Genomic DNA, 13,756 nt, shown 5'->3' with positions numbered 1-13,756 from the left:
GATAACGTAAAAGAGTTCCTCTCGCAGTTTTGCGAAAGGGTCGCACATAGTCGGCGATAGAGATCCGCGAGTTCAGCTGTCGATCGCGATCGACACGTGACCAGTCACCTTGTCAGACACGATTAAACGCCTAAACCCACTCGCACCTCGTCGGGAATATTGCGTTGGTGACAAATGCGCAATTCCTTTCAGATCAGAGCGTATACGAATAGGGCTCGATCGATGAACGAGGTGGTCAATTGCGACACCACGTGTCCGTTCTGGTATCTCAACAACTATTGTTATTGCCATCCCGTGACACACAATTGTGATTGATTCGATACGCACGGATAAATAATTCCATAAATTACGTTATACGGTAAATGTGACTCGCGGATACCCTTAATAGTGACATCATAATCGTAAATTGCGTAGAGAGTCGTATAAGAGATCGGTACTGTTTTATGTCAAACAAATCGATAGAGTTTTTTACTTAATGTTAAACTAGATCATTTATTATTTTCTTTAATATATATAATTATTAAAATCTACCGAGAAATTTATTATATATTAATTTTATTTATGATAATAAAAATGAAAAACTATACGAGTTGTACTTTTTAATTAGAGATGAAAAATGAAGAGAGAAAGGATATTAAATTTAGAGATAAATTTCCAACTGTGGACATATATGAAGAAACAATGCACTCTTGCATCATGCTTAAAAGATCCTTATTAAGCCTCGTCACCCCTTGGCCCCGAAATCACTTTGGCGAGACAGCCAGCGAGCAATCGTTGACCCGCATCCGCGGATAAAGTGCGGCCTGCATATAGAACTCGCATAGCTCGCAACTTTTATGCACGCGACACGAGATTGCGGGGCAAACATATACATACGTCGATCGTCATTGTTAACAACCCGCGTAAATGTTACAGGGTAGGGCACGTGTCATACTTGAGGAGAACATTTCTCTTTGGGTGTGGTTGTACCCCGCGTTAGACAGGATCAGGAGGGGCGCAGCGTATCCCGATCGTACCCCCTATAAATTGCATCGTGCACGTTCATGGCAGTCGTAATGCGGATCTAAACGCACGTGTCGACGTGTCGAGTAGTGTCTCTTGAGGATCAATTTTCTTTTCGGTGCATACACGCAGCAGGATGATCCGATATCTCGTGATTACCTTGGAAAGAGATACTGTAATATATATTTTCGGGGAATTTTTTATCTCAAAATTATTATCAATCCTATCAATATTGATATATATGTTTACTAAATAGTATTTTTCGTAATATTTGTATATCATCAATATTCATATTAATTAATATTAATAATTATTAATATTTATTAATATTAATATTAATAATATTGAATATAAATATATATGTATATATATATTATATATATATATATATATATATATATATATATATATATATATATATTATATTAATAATACTATGAATATTAAATATTATTTTTAATTCATGTATTGGGAAATTATATAAAATTAAATATATATATAATTAAGAATGGATGTTGATAGAAAATAATGAATATATATATATATATATATATATATATATATAATATATACACTAATAATACTATTAATATTAATATTATTTTTAATTCATGTATTGGGAAATTATAAAAGATTGAAATATAAAATAATAATTGCATTGTAGGTCCTCTTCTTCGCAACATCGAGCGTTATTCTAGCAGCTCCACAATGGTATGGGCCTCATGCATCTCCAGCCCCATTAGGTCCAGATGGTCGCGTGGTGGACACGCCGGAAGTCGCGCAACTGAAAGCTGCTCATTTGAGCGCTCTAGCGGAAGCTAACGCACGCGCACCAAAGGGACCGGGATCGATCGGGGCCTACCCCGGGCCTAATGTGCCTTACACTTCCGGAAATTACGCAGTTCCGCATTACAGGTTCGTTTCCGACAGACATTTCAATCTCGCTTTGAGTTGAATTCTTTTTTAGGATTTTTATATTTAAATGCAGACCTTTATATCTTCGAGCTTGTATAACTTGGTCTTCAACATTTCATCCTCGTGTCATTACTTTCTTCATCTATTAAGAGAACTGTAATTCAACTAACAATAAGACATTTATTTGTTCCCAAACTGTCATTTTTTTTATCATCGTTTTTCATCATTGCAGCGGACCTCCGGCCCCGTTGGGTCCGGACGGTCGCGTAGTCGACACAGCCGAGGTCCAGCAAGCCAAGGCCATACATTTCTCTCTTTACAATGCGGAAGCCGCACGTGTCCCGGCCGGTCCAGCTGATCCAGTCTCCGCCGGCGCCTACGATCCGTCCTGGAACACCGGCGCCTATAATCCTGCTTGGAATGGTCTGGCTGGCAGCTACTATTAATTCGCAAAAAATTGGATCCAAGACACGACCCGAGACACGCACTCCCGCTCGTTCGACGTGGACATCGACGTGGGCAGCGAGATCGATCGATCGATCGGTCGCGCTGGACCACTCGAGGTCCTGTCAATCTCCTCTCCAACTACCTCAGAGAATTGGAAAAAAAGACTAAGATATCATTGACTACCTCCCGAGCGACTCTGATGCATCATCTCCCCGCTTGCAATTTCAGCGTCGCTTTTTTTCATGCACTTCCTATTTGTCATGCGCGAGTACTTGTATCCGGTTTATACGGTTGGAACGAAATATATGTATGTACATGCATATGAGAGAGGCATAGAAATGACTACTTCCTGCTTTTGTCTGTCCTTTGATCCGTCCGACGTTTAATGAAAGAGTGATATTATTAAATTTTTCAATTTTATATGAATTTTTATAAAAACTCGAAAAAATAAATATTCAGAAACTCCGTTGCATACATTTATAAAAAAAAAGTGTTCGCAAGTGTGTATTAATTCCAGATCCTCATTTTGAGCTTTGTTATTCTCGTTTACAGTCATTTAATTTAATATTGTCGTGCATGTATACCGTTATTTAGATCTACTTCCGCGACATGGGAGATCGTTATCTGTTGAAGTCCGTCGTTGCATACTTCGTCAGGCACGATTAATCGCGTCCTTGCTAGTGGTACGAGCTGTGCTAGGATAACAACCGAGCAGAACAACTGCCTCGCATTATCTCGAACTGTCAGTCGCACACAAAACCGGTTTCTCCTCTCGTCGTCTTAATCAATCATTCAAAAGTTCTACAATACTATTATTCATATTTCATACTAATTTTTCATCAACCGGTTACTTTTACTTTCTTATCACCGATCAGATAATTAATTAGAATTTTGCTTTATTTCTCTTTCCAATTTTCTCAAACACTCCTTACGTATCTTGTGAATTAATTAACAGATTAATCATTGCATTATAATCATTAATTATACAGAGAGTGATTAATAAATTTAATGACAGATTTAATAATGTAATCACGTGCACGTGGGTTCTTTCATGCGGATCGGGTTGCCGACCTTATAATTGCTGATAGTCCCCGATAAATGATCGGTGACAAGTAGAGCTGATTGTTGGTAGACGTCAAATTCGTGAGATACTTGGCCTTGCCTACGGTATTTCTTGGAAGTTGATTAGTTCAGCAATGCAATAGTCACAGGCTGCTATTATCTTTGCGTGGGTCCCGTTTTGGTTCCGTTCTACACGATTGTATATAACATTTTCGGTCTTCGATTTTCTGTTGAAAACTCAATGTTGATTTGAAAAGAAAAAAATGGAAACCTTTCTAATTAAATTCTAATATTTGTTTTTATTTCTAGAGATACTTCGACAGACTTGGAAATGCTGAAACATTATAGTCTTGATTTATTATCTATGATTGCCATTTTTTTATTTGAAATTTAATACTCTATCTCATTTATAAAATCTCTTAACTCTAGCGTATCAATGACATGCTCATCCTGTCCAAGTAGTGCCATTGACTTTTAATTATCAATTTGCATTATAAGTGTCGTCATTGTTCTCGATAGGATTTCCGTCGTCGTATCTGATTTTGTTATGGATGATAGTTCGATTAAACCTTCGCGAGATCTGACCATGACAGCTGCATGTGTAGACAAATGCGAGGCGGTCTCGTATTTACGCCTACTTTATCTTTGGAAATAATGTTATTTTATATATTATATTGAAAATTATATATAAATAAATTTTCCCAATTGGAAGATATATCCTGAAGGGAAAGCTGAGTACTCGAACGATTCGTGACAATACTGTAAAAATATTGTCACGAATCGAAAATAATTAAATAATTCAGATATAATAAGCACATTTTCTGCATACGTACATTAATATTTTCAGGTTTTCAGTGATCAATTAAATTTTTTTTCAAAAGTACGTATATTTCTTTATAAATAGTAAAAAATATATATTTTATATTTAAATATCTCAAGAACTATTTGACTCTTACAGCGTTCCAATTTGACATGCAAGTAAAGTACAACACTTTTATTTACTGTCATTTTTATAAAAATTTATACTGTATTTTAATGCAGTTTCAATTTTTCAAAAAATGTTTGTGATCGCTCTAACTTTCGTAAATGTTAAGATATTAAGATAAATTTTTTTTTACATAAACAGACTATTATTAAAGGATAATTGAATTTGATGAAGATTGGTGAAAGGGTTCATTTTTTATATAATAAAAATTTGAATTTAAAAAAAGTTTGATTGCTCTAACTTTTTTGTTGCTAAACACACACACTATATCTATTTAATAATTTGCTTTTTTTGCTTATAGTTGCGTATTCAATTGAGATGCATTGGTGTCGCGTTGATTCGCTTCGGTGTTTTTTACACAACCACCTTCCTCACCGCAACGCACCATTGCGACGTGCATTGGACCGAACTTTTCTGCGGTTGCAAAACACGCCCGATTCACGGACGACCAGCCAGGATCATAGATTACCTGGCGATCCCTTCAAGGTAGCCTTCTTACTTCTTACTATACCCATCTTCGTGCCTTCGGAAATTACTATCCCATCGTTCGAGGAATGAACCTCGGCAAAACAAGTAAAATTGAAACTTCCGCAAGGCTCGAAGATTACATAATTCTGTTTAAAAATATTTCAAGAAATATTTCAAATATATCTCTAATTTCTCCTGACGATAAAACGATGTCAAATTAGATTAGTGTTATTTGAAAATCGACGAGGCGGGTCTCGCAATCAGTATGAGGAAGACGATAGACGATTATGCGATCTTGCCCTCGTTATAATGCGAATCGACGCTGATTTGTACTCGTAACACGAGCTAGAAGAGCTCGGTCGATTGTTTGCGCTGACCGATTGTTGCGCAATAAATGCTTGGGCTAAACGGGAGTCTCGTAATACATAATCCACCCATAATACGTAACAAGTTAAACTATGGCTATGATATTCTGCGCAGAATCTTAACTCGGCGAAATTTTTTTAGTTCCTCTTAAGTATAGATAATATTATACCGTTTAATTCGAATCTTATATCGAGATCGACTTTATAATAGTAAATCGCGTTCGCCGAAGTGTGGGTGGTTGCATTCGCGAATAAAATGGATTTTTTCCACCGGAAAATTTCGATGAGAGATATAATTTTCGCGCAAGATATCGGATGATCAGATTATATGTGTTTCGCGAGTGTAATCCCGTTTTTAATCTTCCCCAAGAGCTCGCGTCAATCCGCTCCTTCGCGTTTAGTCTCTCTTGCATTCATGGATATTCCGCATCATAGAGTTACGATTCCTGACCTTTTCATGGCGAGGTATGCCGAATCACGATGCTCGAGTCCATTCTCAAGGGGGAACGAAGCTATTATTCCGCTCTCTCATTCGTTTCTTCTCACGTCTTTCGTACACCAGTGACCTATGTGGCAACATCCACAACTGTAACGTTAGATGACGATGTTTCTATAAAGATTTACATGATATTTCTCGGTTCCCAGATTTAAATCGAGTTTGAAACGCAGTGTCGTAAATATTACGTGCTCTTCCTGGAAAGTATGCTCGAAAAAAATGCAATGTTTTCTTTCATAAATTTAAGTATTGCATATATTTGTCGTTGCAAGTCTCTATATGAAGAATGTATCTTTAAAAATATTTCGTCATGTCACATCAAACCCTATCAATCGATATCTTATACGTAAAGTGCGCAGTGTTGTGATTGATTTTAAAATTAGCTAGATAAAGATGAGATAGAAATATGTAAATTTATCTTAGATAAGGTGATTTTGTTTTAAATATATTTAAATGAGAGAAAGATAAAATTATATGGCGATTTATCTAGATAATTTCCAGATAATATTTTTAAGATCGCTTATATAAACATATAGTTATAAAAAAATGTACAATAAATTATAAAAGGAATATAAAAGTATATTCATATTTTTATTTATAAGTTTTTATAAATATTTATAATAAATATTTTATTGCTTACTGCTTAGTCTATATACTATTTAAGTATTTTTATCTATCTAGATAATCGTCTATATAATTTTATGTGGATAATAGCAAACACTGAAAGTGCGTAAATTTCGTACGATAAAAATCGATGCAATCATGTAATACTAATTTCAATATTGCATTTCTGTCTTTCTCGACGACCGACTTTTTGTTTATAAGTTTTTATAAATATTTATAATATTTAAATATTTTATTGCTTATTCTATATACTATTTAAGTATTTTTATCTATCTAGATAATCATGTATATAATTTTATGTGGATAACAGCAAACACTGAAAGTGCGTAAATTTCGTACGATAAAAATCGATGCAGTCATGTAATACTAATTTCAATATTGCATTTATGTCTTTCTCGACGACCGACTTTTTGCTTGCGTATAAAATTGCATGCACGCAGTCGTACGGGACGATTATTACAATATTGTCCCGCAGCGGTGCAAAACGTAAGAACTTTCCTAATCGGTATCCCACGACGATCCGATTGCTCCCTTCTTCCGATTTCTACTTAGATTAAGACATAAAAATTGCAACACGAGAACCATCGCGATTTTTTTCGAGAGAAATTTCGCGAAAGAATTTCCAATTCCTCCTTTCCACATGTGTTGATGAGAGAAATGAATCTTAATTTACATTTCTTGATTTATTTTTTATTTATATCTCGATCTCTCGATATTAATCTGTCAATGTCACAATTAAGAGAAATAAATGATAAAAACTACGTTTAAAAATTTTAAAAATTAGTTATAATTAAACATATACAAGCACGCACTCGATGCACTTTTATAGCTCCAATTCGTGATGATAATAATAATTACAATTTATTGCGCTCATTAATTTATAAAAAAACAGATATAAAATTCAATATAATTTAATTAGGTATTTCAAGACATTTGTTTCAAATGTCTTGAAAAAATAATTTTATCAAATAGAAAGATGAGGGTGGACGAGAGGACAAAAGTTCAGATTCATCCTTCTATTAAATCTTTTTTTCAGCAGTCTTTATATATCACAATTATTTTTTGGATGTTTAAAAAAAGGTACAGTACAGTAAGTGTTTTGCGATGAACATATCGAGAAAAGAACATGAATATATAAATGTGAATTTAAAACGAAAATCCGTAGGAAAGAGGAAAACAATTTATTAATCTAGATTATGTACATTCTTCGGAACGTGTCAATCGACCGATTCATCAGGATTAGTAGTTTCCTATTAAGTGTTGGGACTGATAATGATGAGGCTGGTAACCCGACGACGGATTGTACGCTTGTTGCGCGATGTAAGGCTGAGTTCCAGGATACGAGGATCCTGGAAATTCTCGGGAAGCACTGTAATGTCCTAGATTAGGATTATAGTTGACGGGGCCGACCGGCGATCCGGAATAAGCTGAAATCACACGTAATAAAACATCGTAAAATAAAATTAGACACTTGGCGATTTAAAGGAACAAGCTAGAACGCGCAAATATATATATATATAATCTACAGAACTAATTGGACTCATCGAATAGACTTAGCCCTTAACAATCTTATTAGAAGAATTATCTCTCTTTATTACATTATTTCTGATTTATTATACTTCCATCCCTAACAGAACATATATCCCGAAGACTTTCAGAGAACATCCTGAGGATGTTCGAATATCTTCTGGTTATCCTCCGAATATCCTCTGAATTCCTTTCGGATATGTGCTATTAGGGACGTTAAGGCAAAACTCATCAATCTGCAATTTGAACTTCGAGATCGTATACGCTGCTGAGAGACCCTATTTTATCCACGTCCTACGTCAGGTTTTACGCGGCCCACGCAGAGCGCGTCATCGGTTCTTCCTCGGCTCACCTTGACCCTGGTTCTCTTCCGGATGTGCACTCGCATGCTTGTAGGCTCGAGCCTCGGCCTCGGCGAGCTCGGCCAGTCTAGCTGCCTTCAGGGCCGCGACTTCCGGCGTGTCTAAGACCGTCCCGTCCTCGGCCAATGGCGCCGGCACGAAGGTGGTGGCTTTAGCGGGTAACGTGTAACCCTTCTGGTTCGCGAAGTTCGCCCCGGCGTCGTATTGCTGGAGCTGCTGATAATTGTAGACGGGTGGCGCCGGCACGTGGTTCGCCGTCTGATAGATCGGAGTAGGTTGCTGATAATCCTGTCTCAGGAAGGGCACCGCGGTAGGCTGAACGGCTGTTGGGTAGCTGTAAGTCGGCGACGAGACATGCGGATTGTAACCGGATGCTCCTTGATGATCCTTCTCGTCCTGGGCAGCGCGAGCGGCGGCCCTCGCGAATTCGGCAAAGTGCGCGGCCTTCGCCTGCGCCACTTCCGGTGTGTCGATGACGTTTCCGTCCTGACCGACTGGCGCGGGTGGTGCGTAGTTCGGGGCGATCTGGGGCTGGTGGACCAAGGGACCCCCGTACGGGGACGAACCGACGTAAGCGGCTCTACAGGTCGCTACTGTGACGAGCAGGAAAATCTAGAAGAGAGATGATTGAAAAAAAATGTCGCCTCGTATGAAAACATTTTTTATGTACAGTTAACTCTTTTCAATATTTTTTTTTTTTTAATTTCTAGATTTATTTATTCGTCGCTCATCGAATCATCGAGTTGCGCGATCGACATTTCTCAATTACTCTCGATCAACCTTTCACTTTCCTTTATCGTGGGATCACTCACCAGGCCTCTCATGATGATCCGGGGGCGTGTATTCTTCGCTGGGTTCCCACACCTTCTTATTCCTGATTAAAAAAAAAGAGCGCTGCTGTTCTGCCAGTATTCGCTCCCAGGACTGGAGGGACCCGGGCCGGACGTCGGTTCGGCGTTTTATGTTTCTGGAGAACGGCCGGTCGGTACCATTTATAGTCGTGTTCGTCCGTCCCCTCTACGAGGACCGATCGACCTGGGGGAAGCCGGAGAGGTGATCGGCTAACCCGGGAAGTTTGCTCGCGAATCGGAAAAGGGAATGCTGTCTCCTTCTCCCTTTTTTCTCTTTTGCCATCAACGACCTTGACATTTGAACGTGGTCCCTGCACTCGTGAGCGGAAACGCGTTGCAGCAGCTAATGGTGCACCTCGTTCTTGATTGATAAAACTTCAACTGCCATCAATCTCTCGATGAGGCCGGGAATTCTCATTCACGGAATTAAGATCGAAAAGATATATCTCGATTACACGAGTTTCCTTTTACGATATTTCTTCTTTCCTTCGTGCACATCAAGATTCTGAGGTAGGAATTTAATAACATATATTAATATTCAGTGTCCTTATCGTGTTATCGAACCAAGGAACGTTTATTTTTCACTTCGCCTCGAATAATTCCGATTAAATCGTGTGCTGATAGAATGGATCTCGATACTGAGAAACAACAAAGAGGCATGTTTCAGCGATAAACGACTGAACAGCCCTGAACAAACGATCCGAAGGACTCAAAGTCGAAGGACAAAGTACATTGAGAATGCACAATTCCCGACACAAAACGCATTTCTTGCAGTACATTTGTGGCGTATACGGATCTCTGCAATAAAATGTCTTCAAACACATATTCGTCATATAAACAAAGATAATTCTTCATATTTTTTAATTAATAAAAATCTATTAGGTCGAAATGTTTTCCACCATTTTAGTTACAATATTGCAATATATTTCACAGGCGTGTCCCGAGAGAAAGAGATAATTTTAATATCCTCTGTAAAGGCGTATGTGCTATATATCGAACGTGTGTTGAATAGATCGACGTATCCGCACGAGGTGTGTCGCATAAACACCTTTGACATCGCTCGACGCAAAAACTCGCGTTACAAAGTGCACCGGTAAATGCGGACATGCAAGGTGAGACCGCGTTACTGTCATCGTACGAGCGGCCGCGCCTTTCCTCGCCGTTTTGCTCATTAACACCCGCCGTTACTTCGCTATCAGCCATCACGAGGCTTATCAATCCGCGTCGCCGCGCTCGATCGGATCGATCGAGTGATTTGTTGCGGCCACCCCTCGAGTCGTTCGCTCGACGAGCGTGGAATATCGACGTTACGAAAGTGACAGTCGGTGTGACTATTACTATTGCGCGATATTGTCATCCTGGCGCAAATCTCACCGCAAAGCGGCGGACGGAGAGAATATTTTTGCCGACACTTGGATTGGGCAAATTTCGCATTGTTCTGCGATTCGGTGAAACGCAAAATCGCGCAATCGTTTAAGTAAAAAGAGGAAAGTGAGACGTGTGTGTATAAGGCACGAAAAAGCAAAGCGCTGCTACTTTAATCGGTATTTCAGTCTCTCGCGGAAAACGAAACTGATTTGAGGACACGAAGGGGTGCCTGCCTTGATGTTACATATAGAATTTATTTAGGATGACTTAAAAAATAAATCATTCAAGCAATGGCTGAAAATCGTGCTCAACAAGTCTATTATTTTTCTCGTCTCAATAATTATGTCATTATTGTTATTGTTTAAAAATAAGTATTTAATCGTGATGATAGATCAAGCAAAACTTGAGAGATTGAGAAGAGCCTAAACAAAAAGCTTGTAAAAATGCATGACAAATGCGTTAATGATAATTTTCACAGTCAACGACTTGACTCGTTAAATCTATAAAAAGCACGAAATAATTGTATCTAAATAAATTATTCAATGCAGTGTAAATAGTCGGTCTCTCTTGGGATTAAGAAGCCGTCTCTTCAACGTTTTAGTATTATCACTTTGACAGCTCCGCATATTTTGCACAAACGATTATGGTATATAAAAAAATTCTGTATTCTTGTTATATAAAATATTTTAATGCCTAATTAGATATGCATTTTTCGTATATCGACACCAAACTACTATATAGTTTCGTTATGTAATTCGACTAAAAGGAAAGTGTGAAAATAATTGAAAGAATAATAGGTATCTGAAATAATTATAAAATTATTTAAACAATTCTTTCATCCAAAAAAACTCGTATTTTTAAATATAAATGTGAACTTCTGGTTGTATTACGATAGTTCTGCTTTTTATTGAACAGTTCTCATTTAGTTCAGAAAATATGCAATGCTCTTCCAAAGAGGCTTTAATTTTTTAATTAGTTTCAGTCATTAGAGTGATAATTAATTTTTTCCAAATTTTAGATCCTAATATACATATCATTATGTTAGAGTTGCATATACTATTCACAATTTGTTGCCGAAATATTTTAAGTATTATTACATATATGAATATACTTATATAATACTACCCTAACAACACACATATCCCGAAGACGTTCAGAGAACATCCTGAGGATATTCAAATGTCCTCTAAATATCCTCTGAATATCTTTTAGATATGTTGTGCTATTAGGGTAGTGCTTTTCAAAATTCTAATCAAATAATAATTATTTTTAATATTATTTTTTAAAAGTTGAAGTAATAAATATTTTTTTTATATTGAAGTATAATAATTGTATTATAACAAAATGTATTTTCTTAATTTTTTATTATTTTCTACATAAGAGATATACACCGGTACCACTTATCGTTAATTACATTATATCCATGTATGCTCTTTGAAGGTGAAATGTTCGCTCTATAATTAGGGACACTATAAAAAAATGATCTTGAAATATTCTGTGGAAAATATTAAAATCCAGAGTTCTATACTCATTGTCAGAGAAAGTCTGATAAGAACATCTTCCAAAATTCAGGTTCTAATTTTTTTTAACATAGAAAAGAAGAATGACAATCGAAATAAAATATTCGGAGAATTACGCCATGCCAAGATTATCCAGATTTATTCGCATCCCATTATACTGTTCGCTTTGTTATCGCCGAATTGAATTCAAGAAGAAACATAGTAATAACCGTGCGACGCACTGCGATCCAGGACGACGACTGGTTCGTGAACAACGGCTGATCTCGCGACCTCGTGGCCGAGTCTCTCGTTGACGTGAGCCGCCGCGTGTTCCGCCTTGGCGAGGGCCACTTCCGGTGTGTCCACGACGCGCCCATCGAGTCCGATGGGTGCTCCGGGTACCAGTTTGGTCGCCACCGCAACCGGTTCCACCAGCTGGGGGGCTCCGTGGCCGATCACGGCCACGTTCGTCGGCGCGACGTAAGTCAGCACATCGGCCGATCTGACAGCTTCCTGGGCCAGATTAATTCTCTCGTTGAAGTGAGCGGCCGCGTGCTCGGCCTTGGCCAAGGCTACTTCCGCGGTGTCCACCACCCGGCCGTCCGGACCGATCGGCGCACCGGATACCAGATTGGTGTAAATCAGTGCTGGGTGAGCGAAGGCGCAAACCAAAGCGGCGGAAAAGACGATCTAGAGAATGTAAAAAGAGATGTGTGTGCTTTTTAATATTATTATAATAACATTTTTTCGCAGCTTTATTTTTTCAGATCCTCTGTATTTTATTCAAGCAATTCTTTCCTGTGAAAAGAATTGTTCAATCTTAACATACATGCATTAGAACATTTTAATAATACATATTAATCTAAAATGGTTTAATGTATCTTTGATTTAAATTATGTTAAAATATTAAAATATGAGAGGATGAAATTATTTTTAGAAATGGGAGCAGATGCATCGATATAAAATCACTTGGACTATTACTTACGAGAAGCTTCATGTTGAACGAAATCTCTTAGCTCCTTTTTAGCGCTACCAATGATCAGTACTCGCCAAGGTGCTGGAATAATATGTCCTGCACTCTGTCCAATACTTCGCTTTATATACTCCCTCGGAAAAAGAGACTTTGTGCCGAACGCTTCGTGTTACCAGGATATGTGTGCGTCCATCGTCAAGGCATGTTATAATAATCGGTATATCATACGCATCTGACATTGACGCCCGCTCGTCGTCTCGTTCTCGTTTGTGTAATCGCGATTAGCCTCACCTCTGTCGGCACTCGCGACCCTCACGACGTTCACTTAAATTGGTCCCTCTCCTCCTTTATTCAACTAGACCGATCGAATCTGCGTAGTAACGATCGATTCGCTTTTTTTGGCGTCGCCCATTTAGGTATGTTTTGAATTCCATCACTGACGTACGTATATAATCCTTTGTCTGTCGGACAGTTTATAATCATTTGATGAAGAAAAGACTTCCTATTTAGCAGTGCTATATTGTTGCAATGATAAACGATCAAAAGTTTCGCAATAATTCAATTTTACAAAAATTTATAAAAATGTAACTATTATATAATTCTCAGCTCAAAAAAATATTTAAAAATCAATGCTTATTGTAAGATATATGTATATATCAATTATTTTGAAAATTAATTTTCTTTGTTAAAGAAATTATCTAAATGCAATTAATTATCAATAAAATAGGAATCAATCCAATTTCTCACACATGCAAAATACAATTTTTTACTTTGTAAACAAATGAGCATAAGAGTAAATTATTATTGCTTAA

The 13,756-nt window shown here is 37.6% G+C and overlaps 3 protein-coding genes across 3 annotated transcripts; 1 reads left to right on the top strand and 2 right to left on the bottom strand.

Moving 5' to 3' along the window:
• The first annotated feature begins 1,051 nt into the window (after window positions 1-1,051).
• On the top strand, window positions 1,052-2,684 carry LOC114928329 (uncharacterized). Its single transcript, XM_029299443.2, has 3 exons — window positions 1,052-1,153; window positions 1,667-1,917; window positions 2,150-2,684. Exons 1-3 carry the CDS (start codon window positions 1,139-1,141, stop codon window positions 2,361-2,363), a joined length of 480 nt encoding a protein of 159 aa, XP_029155276.1. The 5' UTR covers window positions 1,052-1,138; the 3' UTR covers window positions 2,364-2,684.
• A 4,838-nt stretch (window positions 2,685-7,522) lies between these two features.
• LOC114928464 (uncharacterized) lies at window positions 7,523-9,226 on the bottom strand. Its single transcript, XM_029299682.2, has 3 exons — window positions 9,066-9,226; window positions 8,244-8,865; window positions 7,523-7,791 (listed from the first exon to the last, which is right to left on the bottom strand). Exons 1-3 carry the CDS (start codon window positions 9,075-9,077, stop codon window positions 7,604-7,606), a joined length of 822 nt encoding a protein of 273 aa, XP_029155515.2. The 5' UTR covers window positions 9,078-9,226; the 3' UTR covers window positions 7,523-7,603.
• Window positions 9,227-11,858: 2,632 nt separating this feature from the next.
• Window positions 11,859-13,527, bottom strand: LOC114928445 (uncharacterized). Its single transcript, XM_029299656.2, has 2 exons — window positions 12,957-13,527; window positions 11,859-12,661 (listed from the first exon to the last, which is right to left on the bottom strand). Exons 1-2 carry the CDS (start codon window positions 12,966-12,968, stop codon window positions 12,179-12,181), a joined length of 495 nt encoding a protein of 164 aa, XP_029155489.1. The 5' UTR covers window positions 12,969-13,527; the 3' UTR covers window positions 11,859-12,178.
• Window positions 13,528-13,756: the final 229 nt, after the last annotated feature.

This window comes from Nylanderia fulva, unplaced genomic scaffold (assembly GCF_048542155.1).
Source record: "Nylanderia fulva isolate GAGA-0341 unplaced genomic scaffold, ASM4854215v1 Scaffold1, whole genome shotgun sequence".
Lineage (NCBI taxonomy): Eukaryota > Metazoa > Arthropoda > Insecta > Hymenoptera > Formicidae > Nylanderia > Nylanderia fulva.
This window is presented reverse-complemented; position numbering and strand designations above follow the sequence as displayed.

Excerpts from the sequence above, each read along its gene's own strand:
- LOC114928329 (XM_029299443.2), top strand. Across the intron at positions 1,918-2,149 it reads TACGCAGTTCCGCATTACAG|CGGACCTCCGGCCCCGTTGG; the intron begins GTTCGTTTCCGA and ends TCATCATTGCAG.
- LOC114928464 (XM_029299682.2), bottom strand. Across the intron at positions 7,792-8,243 it reads GGAAGAGAACCAGGGTCAAG|CTTATTCCGGATCGCCGGTC; the intron begins GTGAGCCGAGGA and ends GTGTGATTTCAG.